Genomic DNA, 25378 nt, shown 5'->3' on the forward strand with positions numbered 1-25378 from the left:
ATTATGGATGTGTAGTACTTTCCTACCCACGATCCACATGTGCAAGTGTGAATCTCCAGGAGGCTCGCACACCCCCTGGACCCTCTCTGTCAAGCTAGTTGTCTGTTGCGACGTCCAGAGGTTAGCAGAATCCCTGGTGTCAAGCTCCCCATGATCATCATGCTCATTATACTGTGAGCGTCCGCACTCGTCATCTCTAGGAGAAGTATCCATATGCTTATGTACATACAACATGTATGATGTCCCTCTAATTCCCATCTTAACATCTCTGTCTAACACAACTTTCTAGTCTTATCTCTTTGTTACATTAAGCAATACATAGTCGTCGAATATTTATATTAATATCATTTTCATGCTCTTAGGGTTGTGTCCTAGATCGATCTATCGACATGATGCAATATGACACTCATCATCATATAACATGCTTAATATGGAAAACATCAACATATTAAGATAAAAGTCATGCAATCATCATACTCATCATAACGCCATTAAGTGCATCAAACATATCATGTACATCATACATCAAAATATATAAATTATGTACATTATCATGCATCACAGCTCAAACATCATAACTCATACATCATCATAGCTCATACATCGTAAATATAACTATAACACATACAATTTCTAGCCTATCTTATAGTTAGACCACTTACTTGGTTGACCTTGATCGAAGTATTCCCCAATTTTCCTACTTGTCGAGTATGTTAAGCTCACGACGCCGTTGAAAAAGTATATATTATTATTATTTGATATAAGTTTTGAAGAAAGAAAATGTTCAAACGTGCTTGAAAAAGTCAACATGTTCAAAGGTGCTTGAAAAGGTCAACATCTTTTTTTTTTCTTACATAAGCTCCGGCAACACAATCAAAACAAATAAAACTTAAAATTTAAAATATTGAAGAAAATTACAAAGACGTGCAAAGAATATTTAATTTTAATTAGTCATTTGTAATTAATATTTAATTATTTTGCCGTACTCCGCCTTGTACTCCGCCCAAAGCTCGTCGGCCGTCGCGGCCATCAGCTCCACAAAGTAATCTTCGCTGTAACCATTTCTCATTTTCCGGTTAAGCTCCGCCACGAACCCACTCCCCAACCCCTCCAAATACTCCAGAAACCTCGCCGTCACCCCTCCGCCGCCATCATCCCACCTCTCACCATCTCCCGCCGCCGCCCACTCTCCTGGGACAAACCCGGATTTCAGCCTCACGAATTCCGCCACCCCTTCGATTAGCCCGGCCGGCGCTTCACCGTTTCCAGTCCACTGCCAAACTTTAGTCAGCTCCTGGTATAAAATTCCTGCGAATTCGTTCCTCAGGTCGCCGGGATATTCAGCGATGTAGTTTGCGGCGATGAATATGTCGGTGCCGGAAGTGTAGGAAACGATGTCGTATTCGGCGTCGATGACGAGGCGGATTTTGTGGACGGTCTTTATGTCGGCGTCGGCGTCGTCTTGCTGTTGGAATGTTTTCAATATGAAATCGGTGGCAATTTTTAGAGTGTTCTCTGCGTTGGAATTTCCGATTTCGAGGTCGAAACGAGTGCCGCCGGCGGTGTTTCCGGCGGCGTTGGTGACGGAGAACTCGACGGAGTTTGTGGGTTTTATGGAGGATAGAGTTATAAGGAAAGCTAGGAAGATTAGATTGGGGGAAGCCATGGAATTTGGTTTATGAATGATTTTCTCTTCGGAGAAGACTATGTTGTTTATATGGGGAAACCTGCGACGGGCAAATTGGTCATTGGACAAATGGTCGATTTTAAATGATTAGATTTATTTGAGCTAGCTAACCCTTTCTCGTGATCCTGACTCACTAAGTCTATAACTATTCAGACCCACCGTTAGCAAATGTTGTTTCCTTCTCACCCAATGTGAGATATCACAATCTACTCCATTCAGGGCCCTGCGTCCTCGCTGACACTCATTTATTTCTCTAATCGATGTGGGACCAGCATCAAATACACCTCATTCGGTGCCCAGCGTCCTTACTAGCATATCGCCTCATGTCTACCCCCTTTCGGGAACAACTTCCTCGCTGGCACGGTCCCACCAAATACACCCCATTCGGTGCCTAGCGTCCTTACTGCACATCGCCTCATGTCTACCCCTTTTCGGGAACAACTTCCTCACTGACACATTACCCAGTGTCTAACTCTGATACCATTTGTAACGGCCCCGGCCCACTGCTAACAGATATCGTCCTCTTTGGGTTTTCCCTTTCGAGTTTCTCCTCAAGGATTTAAAACGTGTCTGCTAGGGAAAGGTTTCCACACCCTTATAAATGGTGTTTCGTTCTCCTCCCCAACCAATGTGAGATATCAAAAGGTCGGCCTAGTAACTATATTATTTGATAGTGGCTTTGAAAAATACACTCTTTTTAATGATCGTACGTTGTGGGGACGACTTGAGGTTGCTAGATGGCCTCTACTGATGATCTTACCTCGAGAAGAAAGGTCCATACATGTGTTTTATTGGTTGAAAGATGATAGATCAGAGTGGCACATATCCTATCGAGTCTACGAGGCTCTACAAACTACCAACTCGATGCACTGAGTGTTAAGTTCGGGCCAGATCAAGCTACTAGCAATAGCTACCAAAGAGCCAATAAAACGACTCATATTTGGCTGTGGGTGAATAATAATCAATAATAAAATAAATTGATATGAATGAAAAACAAATCCGTTGTAGTCTAGTTGGTCAGGATATTCGGCTCTCACCCGAAAGACCCGGGTTCAAGTCCCGGCAACGGAAGTTCTTTTTATTTTTCAAATTTAATTTTGTTGCCTCTTCTTTTCTTTTATTTATTTTTCAAATTTCATTTTGTTGGTTTTCTTCTCTCCTATTTATTTTCAATTTTGATTTTGTTGGCTTTTCTTTTCTCCAATTTATTTTTAAATTTGATTTTGGTGGTTTTTTTTTATTTCCATTTTTGATTTGTTGGGTTTCTTTTAATTTTTATTTTTTTTAATTATCAAATATTATTTATTTTTATTTTCTTCCTAAAAAAAAATAACGATCGGTTTAAAGGTAAATTTTCGCATTGATATGTTTTGAAAATTGTTTTCAAATTCTATGATAGGAATATTACAAATATTAAAAATAATATTTTCTATATTTAAATATATTATTCGACTAAAATCCTCTCACAATCCCTATAAGACCCTTTGTTGAACCAAAATGCATCCCACATTGTATCTATCCGAGAATTATCTTCCATAAGTCTTAACCTTGTATTTGAGTCATAGTAAGAAATACTCGGTAGGTTCATTTCCATGTCATTCTCTTTAAATTTTATTAAATTTGACTCTTTAATTTTTTTTTTATTAAATTTTAATTTAAACGACAAAGTAATTATTTAGAAAATATGACGCTGATAATTAAAATATTTATACAAATTTGATTTTTTTTTTTATTGAAGATGGAAAATTCAAATATTAATTACTTTTAAAAAATTATTCTTTTAATGAGTATCGGTTGGTTTTGGGCATTTCCTACTATAAGTTTTTTTCAACGTTCAAAGATATATATAAAAATATTGTAGCCATTTTATTTTATTTTATTATATAAATGAGATGAGCGGAAAAGACAATGAAAAAAAGCAAACAAATAGGACAAAAAGGTACCTTACAAGAACTAAAATTAAAAATCAAATTACCGCTAAGCTATGCTCCTATTGACTTTAGTGCTATAATTTTCAAAAATTATAAATATTTTGTATTAATATTTGTGATTTAAAAATTAAATTGATTTTTTTTTTTAATAATTTTAAAGAAGTCATTTGATATGAGAAGAATTTTATTTTATAAAATTAAACTTGTTTATTAATATTATAAAAAAAAATATATTTTTGACTAATTCTTTTCCAAGAGTTTGATTTCCATATCTAATATTTAAAGACATTTTATTAAAAAATTTGATAATAAATTTTTTTTAATTACTTTTCCAAATCCACGTATGCAAAAAAAAGTATTTTATTCCACGTCAGCGTTTTTAGTGGGCCATGGCAAGACAAGTCAACGGCTGATCATTCTTATTTAAACCAGCCAAGCTACTAGCTAAACTTCATAAACAACCATGGCTTCCAACAAGATCATCTTCTTCCTTTTTCCCTCTCTCTTCCTCCTGCAGGCTGTTTCTGCCGTTGAGTACACCGTCACCAACGACGCGATCGGAACTCTGGGCGGTATCCGCTTCGACAACGAAATCGGAGTGGATTACAGCCAGCAGATATTGGCAGCTGCCACTGATTTTATTTGGAACATTTTCCGACAAAGCTCCGATGCTGATCGGAAGAATGTGCAAAAGGTCAGCCTGTTTATTGATAAAAACTATGACGGAGTGGCGTTTGCTAACAACGACGAAATTCATGTCGGTGCTGACTATATTGCTAACTATGACGGGGACTTAAAAGAAGGAAATAACAGGTATTAATATATTTTAATTTTATGTCAAATAAATTTGTTCATTAATTTAAAAAATTTTCTTTCAAAATGTAAAATTAAACCTTTAAACTTTTTAAATATTGAGTGTTTTGAGAATTTATTAAATATAAAATATAAATTTAAGGATTTTGACAAAAATATCCCTATTTTAGATTTTGGCTAATTTTTAAAATTTTTTATAATAATTTTAAATTAAAAAAATAAAAATATTATAGGTTAGTTTTAGATAAAATTAATTAATATTTTATTTAAAAATACACTTATTCTAAAGTCTAAAAAATATCCATTATCTTTAAAATAAAAATTAAACTTTTAAAGATAATTTATGAAAATAGATTTAAAAAGTACTCATAAATTTAAAAAAAAACATTAATATATGTAAACTTTTTAGAAAAAAGTTTAAATTATTTTTACTATTAATATATTTAAAATTGAAGAAAAAATAATCTATGAAATGTTTACGACCATTTATGAGATGCATAGATAATTTTCATCACGGTAAAAATTAAATATTTTAAATAAATATCTAAGATGGTAAATATTACTTTTGAGAGTTTGATGTATATTTTGATTTTTTAATTTAAAAAATAACGTGTATTAATGAAACTTTTTAAAAATATTTATAAAAGAAAATAATAACTGTTTCCATCCCAAATTATTATTAATAATAATAAATAAATAAATAAATAAACAAACAAATAAATAAATTTATTTATTTGTTTGAGAACAGGAGTGCTATACCACGAAATGACCCATATTTGGCAATGGAACGGGAACCCAAGTGCACCGGGCGGGCTGATCGAAGGGATCGCGGACTACGTACGGCTGAAGTCGGGGTATATTCCGGGGCACTGGGTGGGGCCGGGCGGCGGGAGTAGGTGGGACCAAGGCTACGACGTGACGGCCAGGTTTTTGGACTATTTAGAGGGGCTGAGAAGTGGGTTCGTTGCAGAGCTGAACCGGAGGCTCAAAAATGGCTACTCCGCCGATTACTTCCTGCAGTTGCTCGGAAAGCCGGTGGATCGGCTCTGGGCAGATTACAAGGCCGCGTTCGGAAATTAGAACTTTTTTTTTTTAATTAATTAATCAATTATTGCTTATTAACATATTCCATATTATGTATGCAACACTTTTATAATAAAATAATTCAGAAGGCTAATTTGGCAAATTTATAATTAATTTAATATTATATCACATGACCCCACGAATATATGTACATTAATCTGGACCAACTCAGCTGAAATGATAGGGATTAGGTTGTATTAATTTTGATGAACCCTAGTTGATGCGGTTCGATTTCGAGTTCATAGAATAAAAACTTCGAGTTGACCCGAACTCAACAAAAATTTATACATATATTAAGAAGTTAAGCGTATTCCGGTGTCTGGTAGAGTGATAATGTGGCTTTACTATAACTATTTGTACTGGATTTGACTCTACATTTTTCAATATTTTTAGAGTAATTAATTGTAAAAAATGCCGATATTTATTTGTTCTTGATTTTATGACAATGTTAAATTATGTTAGGATGTTACAATTTCTCGACGGTTATTATTGATGTTTTTTTAAAAATGATTATAAATTAATTTGTCTTAGAATGTTACAATTTTCGCGGGTTGTTATTGATGATTTTTTAAAAATGATTATATATTAATTTGTGTTTGTAAACTTTTAATATTTTTATTTGAGATTGTATCAAATAACTGTGAATTTTGCATAAATAATTTTTTTTTTAAAATTAATTTTTTGTAATAACCCTACCACTCAACTTGTGGGTCGGTTAAAAAAATCTTCAATCCAACCTAACTCAACTCGATCATGTGTACGCTAATAAATATTAAAAATGATTTTTCAAAAAAAAAAAAAAATTCCAATTATCTTGTTTGCATTTCCACGTGTCATATAAATATCGACGTTCAATTTGCCGCCTCATTTTAAACGCTACTCTTACGTTTCCTTCCGCGGCACTCTTTGCTTCCACAGGAGCGATGAATTCTGGTTCGTCTCGCTCGGCTAATTCCTCCGCCCAGAGATCCAAGCGAATTCTCGACAATTCTTCTCCGTCGAGCCCTTCCAGTAGCGGTGCCAACAAGAAGAAACGGATCGACCAGAAAACCCTAGGCGTCGCATGGGGAGCCAATTCCAGTTCATCCTCTCGCTCCTCTCGCAAATCGCCCTTTCCAGATTTCGGAAGGTTTTTTTTTTTTTTTTCCTCTCTTTGCTTTCACATGTTCGAATTGTTAGATTGGGAGATGGCGGTAATTTGAATTTCACCTTTGCACTTTACTTGGAAGCAAGTTTGGTTAGTTGAAGCATATATCTTGTAACGGATGTTCTACGTGAATTTTTAAGTGAATTTTGGAGTGTTGGAGGGCCGTTATCAAGTTGATGCTCTATCGGATTATAATTGAATTCGTTTAGCTTCTTAACTGTTGTTGAGGATTTTTTGGTATGACGTGATTAAAACTTATATAGTGTCTTTATCAAATTTTCTCCCTTAAGTTCTTTTTTCTGAACACAGCTATATGGTAGAAAAGAACAGAAAACTGCACAATCAGTTTAACGTTGACGCTTCAAGTGCTTCACATAGTGGTACGAACTCCGGAAATCAAATATTTCAGGGCGTTTCTATATTTGTTGACGGTTTCACGATTCCTTCAAGTCAGGTAGTCTATCTAATAATTTTAAGTTGAGCCGTGAATGTAAAGTAAAACTACCAAGAAGTATGAGTTTCAATTTACAATTTTACACTTGTTTTTTTCCGTTTTTTTAGCAATTTTTAAATCTTTCCTTTGAGAAGGAATGCTCGTGAAAGTTATGTAGAGAACTTTAGACTTTACAAGTTATAACCTTTTTAGGCCTGTCCTTATCTATTATTATTTTCAATTAGAATGATAATCTTGTTGAGCGTTTTGTGGGCAATTGTTACTGACAACAAGTTAAATTCAGGAATTGCGGGGTTATATGTTGAAGTATGGTGGCAGATTTGAGAATTATTTTTCAAGACGTAGCGTTTCTCATATAATTTGCAGCAATTTACCGGACAGTAAAGTAAAGAATCTCAGGTTTGGTTCCTGATATCTTCATTGTAAAAAAAAAATTATAGTAGTCTTGTTTTGGTGAAGAATTAAGATAAAAATCTTTTGTTGGTTATAATTCAGGTCCTTCAGCCGTGGACTTCCAGTTGTAAAACCCACATGGATCTTGGATTCTGTTGCTTCTAATAAGCTATTAAGTTGTAAGTTATTGCATTGCTTTTATGTGTGATACGTAAATTTAATTAGTGGATAAATGCTTCAGGAATACATTAGGAAGTATTTAATACCAGGTTGTTGGCACTTGAACAACATCAAAGCTATTTCATTTGTCCCGAAAAAAAAAAAACAAAAGGGTCTCAAATAGAGATGCAAATTAATATTTCCACCCGACGGCTGAAATGGATCACATTTTTTCTGTATAGCTTTGTCCCAATAAACGAAAAGGTCTCAAAGAGAAATGCAGACTAATTTTTGCGCCTGTTAGCTGATATGGATATCATTTGTCTGTTTCTAGGGGTTCCTTACCAACTTGATCAGCTTGTAAGTAATCAACCAAGATTATCAGCATTCTTTTCTATGAAAAAAGGTCCGATGTTGGAGAAACGCAAAATGTGCATGACTACTGAAAAGAACTATGAAACAGAGGATTCAATGTCCCTGGTGGCTGTGAATTTAAAGGATTCACGGTCTGAAGTGAATGAATTGATAGAATCTAGAGCAGAGATGCATTCCGACTCTGAAATGAATCTTCAAGATAATGCAGATACTAAACTGAATGAGAAGCCAAGTGATGATTTAGAGGCTGGCGAATTAAAGGATACAAGTATATCTGATGTAGATGAATCTATTGAATATGTACCACAAACCTGTGAAAGTTTTGAGATGCTTCCTCGAAATAATGCTGATGTAGAAGTAAAGAAAGAGCCAAGCAATGAAAAATGTGATCATGCAGATGAAGAACCAGGAATTGTTGATGTGGGTCAGAGCAGTGAAGAAAATATATCTAGTTTGCATGGTTTGTCTAAGTCAACTCACAATGATAGCACCAATAATTATTATAGCGATGGATCATCAAGTTCTTTGGTGGCCGGGTCTTCTAAGCTGCGGCATTCAAATTTTGGGAAGGCAGATTTTGTGGAAAGTTATTTCAAGGTACTTTAGGTTATGCAAGAGTTTTTTCCTACAGAGTGTCTTATTTGATAATGATTGTCTTACCTACTATACTTTCATTCATGTCTTCTAAATCTCAACGTGTATCAATAGAGGGTTGTTGAACTAGGTCCAATCAGGTGCCTTAGTGAAAAATCAGATGGAGTAGAAAAACTATAGGCCTTGTTTCTAATATTTATATTATTTCATTACAGTTTGATTTTAACTTTTCACTTTTCCCATTTCATAGACTAAATTTCCATTTTCAATCTGCAGAAGTCTAGGCTGCATTTCATTGGAACTTGGAGAAATCGTTACTATAAGCGTTTTCCACGTTCAGCTAGTGGGTCCAATTCTGTAACTTCTCATATCAGTGGTTCTTCCCATTATCAGTCTACCACTATTATCCACGTTGACATGGTAATTTTTGAGCAATATTGGTCCTTCAATATCTGTATTTTGGCTCTTTACCAAGAATTACTTGATTGAACTGGGGAGTTATTTTTTATTCATCATTATATTTTCGTTAATTCATTTTGAAATATACTAATACCAGTATGCTGCCGCCTCAGGACTGCTTTTTTGTCTCAGTGGTTATTCGAAACAGTCCACAATTTAAGGATAAACCTGTAGCTGTGTGCCACTCGGATAATCCTAAAGGAACTGCAGAAATATCATCTGCAAACTACCCAGCTCGAGGTTATGGTTGGTCTTCTAGTTCTCTATATATAAGCTATAACTCAAATCTAAGGCTTTTCTAGAGTATCAATTGATTCTCTCTTTACCCATGTTTATCAAGGAGTCAGAGCGGGAATGTTTGTTAGAGATGCGAAAGCTCTTTGTCCCCAACTTGTTATTTTTCCATATGACTTCAAGTCCTATGAGGAGGTAAGTGATTGGCTATCCACTGGGTTGGGATTTGTCAATCAGTTTGCTAAGGGAAGATGAAAATCATATTCTACTTCTGACATCTTTCACATACAACGGTTTTTTTTTTTGGCATGTGTGGAAATATGCAGGTAGCCGATCAGTTCTATGACATATTGCATAAGCACTGTGAGAAAGTGCAGGTCTGTTTTAAGATAGCATTTCTTGTTGGCAATTCAATGTGATTTGCTTTGTTAACGTCCCAACGCATGTCAAATGCAGGCTGTAAGTTGTGATGAAGCATTTTTGGATATCTCAGGCACAGACAAGGTAGATCCTGAGGTTTTGGCTTCAAAAATTAGAAAAGAAATTTTTGATACAACTGGATGTACTGCAAGTGCTGGAATATCTACAAATATGCTAATGGCTCGCCTTGCTACCAGAACTGCAAAACCTGATGGCCAGTGTTACATTCCTTCGGAGAAGGTAGGTGCTAGGAATTCTTGCACTAAACCTTTATTTGATCAAAATCCATCATTCCTTACAACACTATGATTCAATTCTTGATGGATTATTCATTTTGATGTCTAGAATGTTGTATCGTGTATTTTTGTCTTATGAATCACTTCACTATTTTTACGTGCAATCTTGAAGGTAAAGGGATTTGTCCTTTTTGTATGTTATTCAAGTGATACTTCCTTTTATTGTCGAGAAGAATGTATATAAGTTGTTCTTTCTACTCATTCCATTTCATTTTTCTAGGTTGATGATTATTTAGATCCGCTTCCCATTAAGGATCTTCCCGGGATAGGGCGTGCCTTGGAGGAGAAGTTGAAGAAAAGAAGTGTATTTACTTGTGGTCAGCTGCGTATGATATCCAAGGTGGCTCATGACTTGTTTGTTTGGTTACTCGAGGCTTACATTAATGTCAAGGAATTTAGCTTTCTTTATTGCTAGACATATCTAATATTTTTTTGAGTTGGTTGCAATTTTCAAGATGATGTGCCATTAAACCTGTAAACATGTGTCATACACAAACTCCTTTCTATTACGTTTCCTATTTTAAAAAAAAACATAATCTGACATTGACTAAAAGTGGTAAAAGACTCAGTAAAGGCAACAACTACATAAGTATAATGCTTTTGATGTAGAATCCAAAAGTAATTATGCGGGCGTAGGCCCAAAATGAATAAACCTCATACCATTATAGAAATATCGAGATGCTTCGCTGTCCTAACTAGTAGAAACTTTGGACTTAACCCTATTGATGGAATTATCAAGTGCCTTACAAAAGAGTGATGAGTGTCGGAGATGTAGTCATAGAGGATCGTTAAAAAGATCTTGTATGTCAAATAAAAAATAGTTGTCTCAACAATGTGGTTTGTGGTAACTACCATGGGTTGGCCTAAAGGTTCTTGAGACTAGGGAAAAAGTGAAAGAACTTAGAGGGGATGAATTCAAACTCCATGTGTGGATATTAAAATCCTACAAATTTCTTGTCAACCACATGTCCACATACTGTAGGGTTAGGTGGTTTGTTTTGTGAGTTTAGTTTGGATGTGTGGAAACTGGTTGGATATAAATATAAATCAATGCGACTCATGTTAACTGTAATCTAATTATAAATCTATGTGATTCATTTTAGTGTATTACCAGACAAACACTCTACTCTGATAGAAATATTGTTGAAGAGAGGTTGGATAGATCTTTATTGGAGGGGAGGATTGTTGAGGATGCAACAAAGAGTAGTTGGTGTGACAAAGATGAGAAGATTATTTCATGATATGATTTGTAGTTGATCCCTATCAACATAAGTGGTAGGCTTGGGAGAGAAGTGGACTTGAAATGTGATAATTGCGTAAATGTATTGATGAAAATTGTTATAAAAAGATGGTAATGTCTTTAATGTAATGTGATGATTTTGAAAATATATAATACGAAGAAGATAACTGATTTAATATTGCACACCATTTGTTTGTATGTTATTACTATTGTTTGCTGTTAGTGTTAGGATATAGGGCGTCAATTCTGGCACTTGTTTATATTTTCTCTAGAAGATTTGTGTATTTTGGTACTCCTGCTTTGACATGCTTATGTTGTCCAGCATGGCAGAGGGGTAGGAATTGTTGTCTTTTCCTGTCTCGTTTAATTTGTGGCCTGGCGTGAGCTAATGCTAAAAATTATATTAATTCTCTTAGAACCTTTTTCTATTATTGTTGTACTGATTAGCAGTTACTCCTCAGTAGTGGCTCTGTAATGGATCTGCTGGTAAGTGGATATTGATGTAGGGTTGCTTGTAGAGGTCCATTTACATCCTAGAGAGTTTGGTTGTAGCTATGCTATGACTAAGTTATTTTGCTGAGTTTGTTATTCTCAAACTGAGTTATTTAGAACGCTTACTTAATTTACTCTCGACATGTCCAGGATTCTCTTCAAAAAGACTTTGGATTGAAAACAGGGGAGATGTTATGGAATTATAGTCGGGGGGTGGACAATCGTGCTGTTGGGTTGATCCAGGTTTGACAGAAACAAAATAACCACATAATTTTTCTTTTACTTCCAAGTGTTGTTTTGCTGATGTGAATTCGAATTTATTTTGTTTTGTTTTCTTTTAGCTCTTTTGTTTTGTTTTCTTTGTTTAAAATACAATAATAAATATATTCCTGCATTAGATTATACAGTACTGAATATACTAAAACCATTCAGAGTCTTCACTCTAGGGTAGACAACACAAATTTATCATTGTGATTTGCGTTGTAAAATGATAAAGGCATTATTATATGTCTACATAAATAGGATTTTATTAGTCTTTTGGTGTCATTTTACTATTGGTTTAGGGCTTCTATTTGTGCCCATTAATGTTACTTCCTATGGAACTATTGAAAACTTTAAAAAAGTCCTTTTTACATAAATCATGATAAAAGATGCATTATTTTGTCTCACTACCACCTTTATATTTTCCAAATAAGATTTTCTCCCAACTGTGGCCTAGTTTTGCTGTCTAGACTTTCTTACATTATCTTAGAATTTTCTATTTTTCATGTTTACCCTGCTTATGGTTCAGGAAAGCAAATCCATAGGAGCTGAAGTGAATTGGGGTGTTAGGTTCAAGGACTTCAAAGATGTGGGTAACATAAAGGGTTGCGTGTTTACCCATTTTAGAAGAAGAAATACATATGAACGATTTAATAACTAATACTTTAGCTATTACAGTGTCAATGCTTTCTCTCGAATCTTTGTAAGGAGGTTTCATTACGATTGCATGGATGTGGAGTGCAGGGACGCACCTTTACCCTCAAGGTAGATTCTCTTTCTTTTGTATTCAGTAAGAAATATTATTGAGTTATTGTTCCTTCAAGATATGGATGAGATTTTTCCTTCTCAATTTATGTGAAAGTGCTATTAGCAATTCTTTTATGTGATGTATTGATTTAGATAAAAAAACGAAGGAAAGATGCCGATGAACCGACAAAGTATATGGGCTGTGGAGATTGTGAAAACCTGAGCCACTCGCTGACGGTATAGTTGTCTGACAAATACCTCCCATTTCCTTTTCATGAATGGATTAGGTTCTATCACCATGTTCATGCTATTGGATAATGCTTATTTATTGTTAGTGTGAACTTTGGCTTCTAAAGTTTTAAGTTTTTGATTGTACTAGGTTCCTGATGCCACTGATGACCTGGAAATTCTTCAGAGGATTGCAAAGCAGCTTTTTGGGTTTTTTGTCATAGGTAAACTAGGCATAATTATGATTTTTCAGTTAATGGTAACATCTCTGCTTGCCATCCTGAAACACAGTGTCATCAATATATTATATTCTTTCAGCAACATTTCTAACATTAAATTGGCATAAAAGTAATACCGCTGGTTTCATTCCCCATATATTTTAAATACTTTCTAGTTTTCCTTACTTTCTGGACTGGTCATGTAGATGTCAAAGAAATTCGTGGTATTGGTTTACAAGTTTCGAAGCTTCAAAATGTGGATATCTCTAAGCAAGGTAAGTTCATCTGTGTTATGATTTTCAGATACTATTGATGTTGCTTCTGTGGAAATGAAAAAATGTATGAATAATGAAGAGAACTAGAGGGGACCTCGATGGATGAAAACAATTTCAGTGAGCAAATCAGAAACTATGTTAACAAAGAATATTGTAAAAGGGTGCTTTTGGGGAGTGATCCCTCAGTGGCGACATTGGTTTTGTTAGGAAAAGGAATAATAATCCTTCACATTGAGACACAAGATCATGTCACTTCCCCTCATAAATAGTCAACATTATCGAGATCTATAAGGGATGTGTTACTGTAGTAACTGAGAAGATCTTTCTGAAATTTTTGGGGAAAATCTTTTACGCAGTCCAAAGAGTTCAACATAGGAAATTCATCATCCACCCTTTCCTTTGAGTCAAAGCCTTATTGAAATGTACAGTAGAGGATAATGCTTGGTTGCTTTGTTTGAATAAACGATGTTCCTGAAACCAGGAAAGTGTATTCGAAATTTTATTGAATGTTGATAACTTGCTGAATAAGAAAATACTGCAAAATGCTCCAAGTAGTATAGGAAAGTTTTTTACACACCCATTTATTAGATCAACATGAAATCGCTTTGAAACCTGCGATCCATTTATTAACATCTTCATTCCGACACTCCTTCACTAAGCTGTAATTTCTTGATAGGTAGTGAGGGGCTACTGATATCTACTTATATATCTTCCTAGAATCTAATATATGATCCACTCGAATTTTGAAAGAAGTATCCATTTCATATAAAAGACAAGTAAATAAACAAATGCTTGCAATTTGCAAAAGAAAATAAGGAACTGTTTGCCAAATTTTTATGTATACATTTAATTAAATAATAGGTGTGGATTATTTTTGGCTGTTACCTTTTGGGACTTTTTTTTTTTTTGGGTGGAAAAATTGGTTTCATGTGAGTGTGTTTTCTTCTGAAGGGATAAAAAGAAACTCTTTGGACGCATGGCTTCATTCGTCTGGAACGACAAATGTGGAAAATAGTACTGGTCCTTTGGTAAAGGAAAGGGCTAATATAGGTATGGGAGTTCATCTTCCAATGGTCTTTATTTCTTCTCTTTTTTACTTTTAGGATTGATGTACTTCTGTTCTTTTCCACTGAATCGACTCTTTTAAGTTGAAGCAATGATTCGCGGGAATCATGCTAGCTCAACAGCTGTATTTTTCTTTTCTTTTTCCTCCTGTGACATATTGATATGTTAGTGATAGTAATACTATCTGATTTGATGAGATAGGTGGTGGTTAGTGTCACAATCGCACTTGTGTGGCAGCGGGATAGCGATTGTGCGGCACTTGTTCTAATCCATGAACTAGTCAGCCATGTGAAATTCGGATTTTGCAGACAATATTGGTGTATGCTCGAGTCTCGAGTCATGTTTGAGAGAAATATTTTAGAAAACGTGAGCGATAAAGAAAACAATGTTATAAACTAAAAGCAAGTAGTCAGCATATAATCTGGGTAGGAAGATTTGACAACTAATCACTATCCCCTTAAAGTACATTTTGGGACATTTTAGCCTTGGTAGGTGTAAACATGGTTTTGGTTATCGGTCATACATCCCCGTATTGACACAAAATAATAGTAATAAAGACCTATCTAGCATGAAAGCAAGTAAAATGAGTTTGGAACGGACATGCAGTTATGGACAACACATCCTGGTCAAGCATGACTGAAGCATGACTGAAACATCTGACATGTAGCTATAGGCAACATGTCTTAGACAAGCATGACCGTGACAGTTAGTATAGCTCTTCTAGTCATAAGAATTAGTACTTGCTTACCTTGAGCAGTTCAACCCTAGGAATGATGCTAGAAATCTTGTTGTGAGGCATCAGTATTTCCATATTTGCGTACTAAGAATTGAGATCAGAAAAGAACATGCAAATATGGAAATATTGATGCCTCACAACAAGAATCATTCCTAGGCTTTTCTAATTTGTCTTCTTTACTTGCTCTAGAAGTGTCCCTACAGGGTTCCACATATAATCTGAGTACCTTAGTTCTCACGTGTTTATTACTTGTCCTACTTCGTTCGTTTGTGTATTCTAGTTAAATTAGGAGCCACATTTAACCTCGTCATTCATTTCAAATCTTCGGATAAGGAACACCACCTTTTCCTAAGCATTTATGACCACTATCCCCGTACTGATCTTTTGCATACGACTCTTTAAATTGGTTTAAAGGTGAAGCATCATTCTTACTTTGTTATAATAATCTTTACAGATAGTGAGAAACAGTGTGACTCTGGAGCTTTAGATCAGTTATCTGCTGATCCTACAAGCCATCTGATTCAGATGGAGAATAACCATCTCCACTGTGAATCTTTGAACCCGGTTACAGCTCCACCTCTGTGCAATCTGGATATTGGAGTTATAGGGAGCCTACCTCCTGAACTCTTTTCAGAATTAAATGAAATCTATGGTGGAAAACTAGATGATCTCCTAGCTAAAAGCAGATACAAAAGTGAAGCTTGCTCGTCTTCTTTAAGGGTTTCGTCTCAAGGACCAGGAGAAGGTGAAATTTATCTATGGAGTAGCTTATTGTTCGGTTTTTGTAACTGATAAAGTTGCTGATTTTTTTTTCTCCCTTTTCTACTGTCAATCAAATGAAGGTGATAGACTTACTTTATCAGATGTCCAAGAAAACAAAACACAGTTGGAAAATAAGGTATTATTTAATGGACACTTCGGAATATATCTCATATTTTTCGTGTGCTATGATTCAGTATTTAACAATTATGCTACAAGTTGATTATGCCTATTTTTTTGTTTGTTGCTTCACTCTTTTTTTAATCTGAATGAACAGTTTACTGGTGTGAGAGAAACACCCTTCAATTCATTCATGTACTTATGTGCTCTTTGGTGTTTTTGGTCCTGTGCAGCACATTGTTGAACGTTCCCCACCTGCACAGATTTCTGGGGAAGGATTGTGCAATGTGGTGACTCCTATACCCACCTCTGGATCTCATAGAATTGATTTACTACCTTCATCTCTAAGTCAAGTAGATCCGTCAGTATTACAAGAGCTACCTGAACCACTGAGGGATGACATACTTAAGCAACTCCCAGCACACAGGGGAAAAGAGCTTTCTTTAGAACATTCAGTAAAAATTCATCACGAATCTTGTGATGCCACTGCCAGTACGTCTGGCTCAATAGACTCTTTCACGGAGAATGGTCTTTGGTCTGGGAACCCTCCTCTATGGGTTGATAAGTTTAAAGCCAGTAATTGCTTGATATTACAATTTCTTGCAGAGACGTATACAGAATTGGGGTCACCTGGAAATCTGTATGGGATTTTGCTGAGGACTTTATCTAAATCTTGGCATCCTTCAGTTCCGGAATCTGATGGTTGGGATGGTGCTATTTACGGTTTATGTGAACTTCTTAAGGAGTACTTTAAGTTAAAGATAGAGCTGGACATCGAGGAGACCTATGCTTGTTTTCATCTTCTTAAGAGGTAATTTTGTATGTTTGTTGAGATGACCTGGTGATGCAGGCTTGAAATTTTGTGCCTCTGTTTCAAGTGGTCTTGCGTTGCTATCTGCTTCTATGATATTTATCATCCACCCTTTTTATTCTTCTTTTCTGGAATTTTAGACATGACCATGCTGATATAATGTTGGAATTACATTAGTTCTAGTCTTCATTGTGTTATCCTTTGTTTTTGTTTCAGGTTAGCGATGAAATCCCAGGTTTTTCTGGAAGTCTTCAACATTATCGATCCTTACCTTCAGGTTATTGCCTTAAAATGCTAATTGAGATCTTTGTTTCTTTTTTTTTTTTTTGATAAAAAGCCAATTTTCATTGTGAATAAAATGAAAGAACATACAAAAAACAAGCTCACAAAAGGAAACACCCTAGAGAAAAGGGTGTTTCTCCAAAGTATTGATTCTTCCATAGATAACCTACCAGACATAGAACTTTACCTTTTTTAACATTTTCACCTTCCGAACGGAGGCAAGATCTATGAAAAAACCCTCAGGGACTAGGACTCCAAATGTGTTCTCTTATCCCTTCTAAGTTCAAAGTCTCCCAATAAAGAAAGGATAGCTATAACCTGTCGTTCCCTATTAGACAAATAACAACGGAACTCGAATGAAGGAGAGAGAGCTCCGAGAATGAATCAAGACATCAACCATACAACAATTTTTCGGTTTTAAATCAATGGTTTTTCATGTCATTAGTGCCCCTTTTTAGTTTTTGGCATCGTGCCTTGAAAATGAGTAGAGAGGTATGGTTAACCTTTATGTGTTGGTCTTTTTATAAACAACGTGCAACATGTATAGATTAGGTGCTTCTCATTCTGCACTTAAATGACAAGTGGAAGTGACTCAAGGCCTTTTAGAGTCCTACTAGATCCGCACACAAGACATTCACTAGCAAACGAAAATATAATTGGTGACAAGGAATTAACTCGAAAAATCCTTTCGTCTGCCGTTGGAAAAAAATAATTTTAGTTACAAAAATCTGAAAAATAGTTCTGCAAGGAGAAAGTGTAATCCTTCTAAAAACAAGTTTGTTCCCTCTCGATGTATCCTTAAGACAAGACCCTAGCCTGTGATTCCTCTCACAAATTGCTCGTGCAATTCCTTCGATAGAATTGTTCTGTTGGACCTTTCCTTTTCTTTTAATATGTCGTTGGAGATGGATATATATATATATATATATTTATATATATATTGAAGATACATAATTTAACAGGCTAAATTTTGTAGCTATGGCATCTTTATTTCTTTATTGAAGTTGTTCAATTTTTTGTGTACTCAATTCTCATTGCACTTCAAATCATCAGGGAGCAGTCAATGAATTCTACGGCGGAAGTTTGAAGGTGTAGACTCTTCACTCATACTACGTTTTGACCAGATAGCGTTGCGATGGAAATGTATGTGCAGGGTAAGATGCCTTCAATAATTCAGTGACGCATATTACAACTTGATCATCATTTGACAATCTTTAAACAATGTATGTAATGTCTTGTTCTTACAATTGTATGAAGTATAGGTAAAATGTTCATATGGAAGTGCTACCACTCTACTAGGTGATAAAGAAGTTAAGCTGTGGAGAACAAAGTATCTGCTTCTTCAGAAATTTCCTTTGGCATGGTAGTAAAGACAGGCCCAGGCGGTTCCCATCTCACTAAATGAAAACAAGGTGGTCTGGGTATTTGTAGATTAAAACACAACAATCTCAAGCCCTTCTAGCAAAGTGGAGATGGCGCTTCCAAGCTGAAAAAGTGGCACTTTGAGAAGAACTATTGCTGCCAAATATGGTGGTACCTTCCACTTAACTTTTTCATTGGTGTAAGGTCCAGAAATTTGGGAAATATAAATGTTGGGTGGTCAGTCTAATGGCGGTAAACAAAATCACACTCGGGGCACCCTCCCCCGAGTGTCCGGCCCATAAAGTATTGTGACTTTTCTGGATGAGTTTCTTCCTCAATTCTCTCGTTCTCTGGACATACAATCTATTTCCTCAAATCCTTTCTTTGCGTTCATTTAGATCGAGTGTGTGCGTTATTGTGTGATTCCAAAACGATTTTTTAACCTAATCTTGATCGGGCTTGACTTGGTCAACCCTAATACAGTAATACAAACAACGTGGTTCACTTCTTAATATTTCATAATTCTATTTCTGGTTATTTGTTGGTCAAATTTCATTCAAGTCTATAGTTTGAATATTTTCTATTTGAGTACAATTCAATTTCTATTTTCTTTTCTCATTGTCCATACATTTGCTATGCAAGTCCCAATGAGTTAAGACCGTAATTGAACTTAAGTTGCGTTGTCTCCTTGTTGCACGACCTAAAATATAGCAACTAATGTGAGAGTCCCGCTGATTGGGGAGAACAAAAATACTATTTATAAGGGTGTGGAAACCTTCCCTTACCAAACACGTTTTAAAGCCTTGAGGGAAAGTCCAAAGATGACAATGCTTTCTAGTGGTGGGTTTGGGCAGTTACAAGAGCCAGACATCGAACGATGTGTCAGCCTTCTCGCTGTTCTCCGAATGGAGGTAGACACGAGGCGGTGTGCCAGTATGGATGCTCGGCCCTAAAGGAGAGTGGATTTGGTGGTGGTCCCATATCAATTGGAGAAAAAGGAACAAGTGTTAGCGAGGACACTAGGCCTCGAAAGGGAGTGGATTGTGAGAGTCCCACACTGGTGAGGAGGAGAACAAAACCCCTAGTAACTATATCGACATAATAAATTCATAGCAACACATAAATACAATAATATTTATGGTCGATGAGAATCAATGAATTAAGCATTCCACCACCTTGTTACGTATGTCGAAACGAGTTAAGACCATAGTTGAGCTAGAGTTGCGTTATCATCTTGTTGCACGAACCAAAATTTAGCAACAAATGAACTCACGTGAACCTAACTCAATAATAACTGACATGGACCCCGAAAACAGAGGGTTAAGTTGAGTTAGGTTGTGAACTCTATTTAGATTGCTAGGGTTATCAACCAACCAATCGAGCTTTCGAGTTGGTTCAAAAGTTTTTTCAATCTAAATCCAACCCAACCAATGTACACTCCCTGTGATTAATGATACCGTGAGATCTCACAGTGGTGGGAGAGGGAAACAAAGTACACTCTTTGTAAGGGTGTGGAAACCTCTCCCTAATAGATGTGATTTAAAACCATGAGACCGATGACGATATGTAACAAGCAAGAGTGAACAATATCAATTAGCGGTGGGCTTCAGCTGTTACAAATGATATTAGAGAAAGATACTGGGCGGTGTGCCAGTGAAGACGCTGGGCCCTTAAGGGGGTAGAATGTGAGATCTCACATCGGTCGGAGGGTGGAACGAAGCACTTCTTATAAGGGTGTGGAAACCTCTTCCTAATAGACGTGTTTTAAAACTGTGAGGCTGATGATGATACGTTATTGGCCAAGACGAAAAATATCTACTTGCGGTGATCTTGAACGGTTAATAATAAATAAATAAATAACACACCTGTGCCCTAAAGTCAAGACCCCAAACTTCAACCTTTTCTTATATAAACACTAAGCCTTTCTATGCATTTTCTAATATAATGAAATCTCAGTCTCTCCTTTGGGCTCTTAATGCCATTGCCATCTTCATCTTCTTCCTCTTATTCTCTTCCATTCAAGTCCACTCCTCGAGACCTCTCGAACACGACCCTTCTTCCTCGACTTCTCCGACGACAAAACTTCATGTACACAAAGCTTATTTCGAGCCGAGCCACCGTGGCGTCGGCCATTGACTGTCCTGAAAGCTTATCGTTGTTGTTTGATTAGTTCTAGAGTTTGTATGCACGGTGAGAATGGTCTTAGCTTTTGTATATCCAAACAATTTTAAAATGGATTGATTGTTGCGAATTTCGAATGTTAAAATGATCAACCACATCAAATGACTTTTCGAATTGCCACAAATCTACTGTTTATGACCACTACTCGTTATTGTTTCATTAAATATACTTCGTCAAAAGGTTCATGTTTCGACTTTGGACGTCATAGACTGGTATCGAAATTTCATCATAGATACATAAGATTTGATTTTGACGACCCTACAATATCAATAAAAAGAGTCCTGAAATAGATTTGATCCATATCAAAATACCCAAAAGTCATGAAATAAAAAAGGGCCAATAAATAAAATCATTGTCGATCATAGGCTATCGAGATGGAAAGAACTTGCACCAAACCGTCAACGTCATTTTTGGCTTTTCCTTTATTTGAGCTTTTTCTTTCGAGCTTCCTGAAGAGAGGTTTCCACACTCTTACAAAGAAATCTGTTCTTCTCCCCAACTAATGTAGGGTCTCACAATCCACACCCTTTAGGGCCCAGCATCCTCGCTGACACTCGGTCTCATCTCCAATCGATTTCGTTACTCCCTTCAATTGATGTAGGATCTCACATACAATACGATGCTATGCAAACTAAACTCTAAACTCTAAACTTATAATTTTACGTTTTAAACTCTAAACTTATAATTTGACGTTTTAATAAGAAACTTTTGAAGCAAACAAAACCCACAAAACAAAAGTGCCACTCATCTCTCTACTCCAAAACAATCATCAAAATAAACAAGTCCGACAACTCAAACCCCAAAAAACAGGAAAAGAACAAAAAAAAGAACATCTTTTCACATCTATTTCTTTCCCATCAAAAAAAGAACTCTGGATTTACAGCTTCTTCTGCTCTGTTTCTGATTCATTTAACTCAAAAAAAACATCAAAACTATATACACATCAAACTCCAAAACCCTCCTTCCTCCTCAGAGCTTCCTCCCCATAGCCATCGCCGGCGACCAAAAGTCCGCCACCGTACAGTTCGCCAAATGCAAGCTACACTCCACCGGAATCAAACACAGGCCTCTCCCTTTCAGCTCCCCCTCTGTGTCCCCATTTCCTCCTCCCTTCAGCGAAACAAAGCGAAGAAATGGCTTAAAATCAAAGAAGAACAGGAAAATGCTCTGTTTTTTTTTTTGAAACAGAGTGCTTACCAGCTGATTCTTGTCCAGGTAAGGACTGTACAAGACTTGAATTTGTTCGTGTAAAAATTTGATGTAACCCATTGCCTCGTGAAGAACTGAAGCTGTGTCTGTCTGTTTTGAAGCCATCAACATTCAAAAATTGATATCAAGTTCTTGAAAATGGACAAAAATGTAATGAAATTAGATACTCTGTTTTTTTTTTTTCTGCAACCTTGCCGAACGGCGAAACCAATTGTTGTAGCGCTGTGATTCTTTCTCCTAGCTTCTCCTTCCTCTAATATCACCAAATAAACAAAACCCATGTTATAAAAACAGAGAAAAAACAAGAACATCGCAAGAACTGACTGACCTTTGCATGTCCGGCAGAACAGGGAGCTTCAGGTTTGGTCTTTTTTGAAGCTTTCTGGTTCGACAATGGAGCTGGTTTAATGGCGGTTGTTTCTGGGTTTGATCCATTTTTTCTCTTTACGGAATCGCTGCATGCGTGGGCTGATCTAAGTCCCAGCTGGGGATGTTCTTGCTCTTGTTTGGTGCCGAAACAGAGCATCTTGGGGGGGTTTTCAATGGCGAATGATGAAGAAACAGAGTACTCAAAGATTTGGTGATGAACATGATGGTGTTTATCAACATCGATATCATCATCTTCATCATGATTTGCAGAGAATAGAAGCTGAGAAAAAGTGGTAGCTGCTGCTGTTTTTGGGTCCCGACCAGAGGATTGATTTTCCGCCATTAATGGGTTGGAAAGAAAACAGAGCCCCAGATAAAAACTGTGTGAAATCGAGCTGCTGGTGTTTTTAAAAGTGTGAAGAACATCAGTGGGAGAAAAAAACGGAAGCTTTTTATGTTTTTTTCTTTTTTTCTTTTTTTTGTCTCTGTCTCTGTCTCTGTTTGTGTGCGAGTGAGAAGCAGGGGATTATTGTGGTTTTGGTTAGAAATGGAGTGTGTGGAGGGCTTGGAAAGTTCCGAGATTTTGGTTTTTGGAGCGTTTTGGTCAAATGTTTTGGACCCGAGATGGCTGTGGATTTCGATGTCCGAAGTGGAGGCAGAGGAAGCCATTGTTATTGCCATTGCCACGGTGCTCTGTTTTTTATATGAGGCTCTTGTGGGGGAAGAACACTCCCTTTTGAGTAGAAACTTATGATCTAATTGTGTGTGTATGTGAGTCTCTTTGTTTGATGATTTGGTTCGATGGTTACCGTGAATGATCGATGGGATTATGTACGAGACGGAGGAAATTAGTGGGTATAAGACGTGGCAATATGTGAATGAATGAATCGAGACCATGTTCGAATGATAGCGATTATGAGAACTGATGATTAAGAAAGACTAAGAAAACGGAAAGTTACTACCGGTGTCGAGAAGGGACGTCTTTTTTCTCGGTGACTCGATCATAGAAGCTCTAAAGTTAGCGTGTTTTGCTTAAAGGAATTCGTGGTTGTGAGATCCTACGTCGGTTGGAGAGGGGAACAGAGTATTTTTTATATAGGTGTAGAAACATCTCCCTAATAGATGCGTTTTAAAACTGTGAGGCTGATAACAACACGTAACGGGCCAAAGTGGATAATATTTACTAGCGATGGTCTTATGTTCTTAGAAATTGTATTAGAATCAGACATCGAGTGGTGTGCCAACGAGGACGCTGGACTCCCAAGAGGGTGGATTGTGAGATCTCACATTGATTGGAGAGGAGAACGAAACATTTCTTACAAAAGGTGCAAAAACATCTCCCTGGTAGACACGTTTTGAAACCGTGAAGTTGATGGCACACGTAACATGTCAAAGCAGATAATATTTACTAGCGATAGTCTCAAGCCGTTATAAATGATATCAGAGTTTGACACGGGGTGGTGTGCCAGCGAGAACATTGGGGCCCTTAAAGTGAGTGAATTGTGAGATCTCACATCGATTGGAGAGGGGAACGAAACATTTCTTATAAAAGTGTAGAACTCTCTCTCTAGTAGACACATTTTAAAACTATGAAGTTGACGGCGATACATAACGAGTCAAAACAGACAATATCTACCAGCGATGATCTCAGACTGTTACAGTGGCATCTTAAGAATTCCATTAAAAAAAAACACGTCAACGAGAAAAAAAAACATGTCGAAAAAACTCGTGTTTATTTGTAGGAACAGTTTTCACTTCTAAAAGTGAAAAGCAAGTAACGTGACCATAACGCAAAGACGGAAATAGTCCTCACTCTTAGAGGTAAAAAATAAGTAACATGATTATGTCCTACCCGACTACAAAAAAATAATAATAATAATAAATAAAAAAAAATATCGATATAATCATATACTCGATCCGAATTTCGAATCCTACGCATCGTAGTAAAATAAGGTAATATTGAAGTTGTAGTAAAAGAGGAGGGGGTTCGGGTGCCGACATTTGGTGGGATTAAGTCATAGGATGCCGTGTTTCCCCGACACCTCGGCGGTCGAATGCTCTTATTTTCTCTTGCCGCCCTCCGATGTCTCGGCCACTGCCACGGCCCTACCTCCGCCTGTACTTACTGGCCTTTTTCTTTTTTTTTTTTCTTTTTTTAATGCAACAAAATCTATATATTTTATTTTAATTTGAGGCTAAATATATTATTATTTAAGTAAAAAGTTGAAAATTAATTCAAATATAATTTTTCTTAAAATATGATGAAAATTTAAAATAAGTATAATAATAAATGGAAAAGCGGGGTCGATCTCGCGATTAAGATAGTCGCGTTAGAGGTCGTGCAGCAGCTTCCCGTGGAGCCTCCTATGGATCATTAGGTCTGCCCGGGAAGGAGTGAGAACTTCCAGAATAAGCTTGACGCAAGCCTCCGTCTATGTATTGATTATCGGGCCCATAACAACACTAAAATGGACTTATATGTTCGAAAACATCTTAGTTGTACTAGCAATACGTTCATCTTCTTTGCCAGTAAAGCTACAACACTGTTTGATAGTAATCACTCGTGTGCATCATGGTGTTCTTGGACTTGTTAGTCCTCTCTTCCATGGTGTTATCCACTATACGACGCCATGAATCTTGACGGGTGGTTGTCGGCGTCGTGCTCGTTGTGAGGTAACTCAACAGTCTTTTCTTCTAATCTCCCTCGTTTTCCCTCTATATCATGTTTTTTTTATTTGTAGTTGATTCTATGAGGTGCGACTAAAGGTTGTTGGTATCGGGAAAAACGTGTAGGGTGAGGGTGCGAGAATTTTGACGAGTCGTCGGAATTCTCATCCCCTTTCTTCTGGCGCCTCGTTTTTTTTTTTTTTTTAATCCTTTCATTAGTAAAAATAACAATAAATAGAAACAATTTATATATATATATATATATATATATATATATATATATATATATATATATATATATATATATATAT

At 36.3% G+C, this 25378-nt stretch overlaps 4 protein-coding genes and 1 non-coding gene across 6 annotated transcripts; 3 read left to right on the plus strand and 2 right to left on the minus strand.

Annotated features, from left to right (window-relative positions):
• Positions 1-961: 961 nt before the first annotated feature.
• Positions 962-1666, minus strand: LOC111455547. Its single transcript, XM_023097260.1, has one exon. It carries the CDS (start codon positions 1664-1666, stop codon positions 962-964), a length of 705 nt encoding a protein of 234 aa, XP_022953028.1.
• Positions 1667-2685: 1019 nt separating this feature from the next.
• TRNAE-CUC lies at positions 2686-2758 on the plus strand. Its single transcript has one exon. It is a non-coding gene; the product is annotated as a tRNA-Glu (tRNA).
• Positions 2759-4081: 1323 nt separating this feature from the next.
• Positions 4082-5597, plus strand: LOC111455381. The gene is made up of 2 exons (XM_023097022.1): positions 4082-4431; positions 5175-5597. The coding sequence occupies exons 1-2, from the start codon at positions 4082-4084 to the stop codon at positions 5509-5511; spliced, it is 687 nt and encodes a 228-aa protein (XP_022952790.1). The 3' UTR covers positions 5512-5597.
• Positions 5598-6405: 808 nt separating this feature from the next.
• Positions 6406-19105, plus strand: LOC111455371 (DNA repair protein REV1). Its single transcript, XM_023097009.1, has 24 exons — positions 6406-6643; positions 6971-7115; positions 7399-7514; positions 7611-7687; positions 8002-8639; positions 8913-9056; positions 9209-9341; positions 9436-9524; positions 9656-9706; positions 9786-9989; positions 10266-10385; positions 11928-12020; positions 12568-12627; positions 12717-12803; positions 12939-13022; positions 13165-13237; positions 13438-13506; positions 14458-14556; positions 15762-16052; positions 16150-16205; positions 16420-16997; positions 17214-17274; positions 18333-18433; positions 18542-19105. The coding sequence occupies exons 1-23, from the start codon at positions 6438-6440 to the stop codon at positions 18372-18374; spliced, it is 3516 nt and encodes a 1171-aa protein (XP_022952777.1). The 5' UTR covers positions 6406-6437; the 3' UTR covers positions 18375-18433; positions 18542-19105.
• Positions 19106-21642: 2537 nt separating this feature from the next.
• Positions 21643-22959, minus strand: LOC111455286 (transcription factor bHLH113). 2 transcript variants are annotated; one of them, XM_023096890.1, is made up of 4 exons: positions 22360-22958; positions 22222-22284; positions 22020-22121; positions 21643-21932 (listed from the first exon to the last, which is right to left on the minus strand). In XM_023096890.1, exons 1-4 carry the CDS (start codon positions 22741-22743, stop codon positions 21792-21794), a joined length of 690 nt encoding a protein of 229 aa, XP_022952658.1. In that variant the 5' UTR covers positions 22744-22958; the 3' UTR covers positions 21643-21791. The 2 variants fall into 2 exon arrangements, with proteins under 2 accessions (XP_022952658.1, XP_022952657.1); XM_023096889.1 differs by having other exon boundaries at positions 21643-22121; positions 22360-22959.
• Positions 22960-25378: the final 2419 nt, after the last annotated feature.

Source organism: Cucurbita moschata, unplaced genomic scaffold (assembly GCF_002738365.1).
Source record: "Cucurbita moschata cultivar Rifu unplaced genomic scaffold, Cmos_1.0 Cmo_Scf00017, whole genome shotgun sequence".
In the NCBI taxonomy this organism is placed as follows: Eukaryota; Viridiplantae; Streptophyta; class Magnoliopsida; order Cucurbitales; family Cucurbitaceae; genus Cucurbita; species Cucurbita moschata.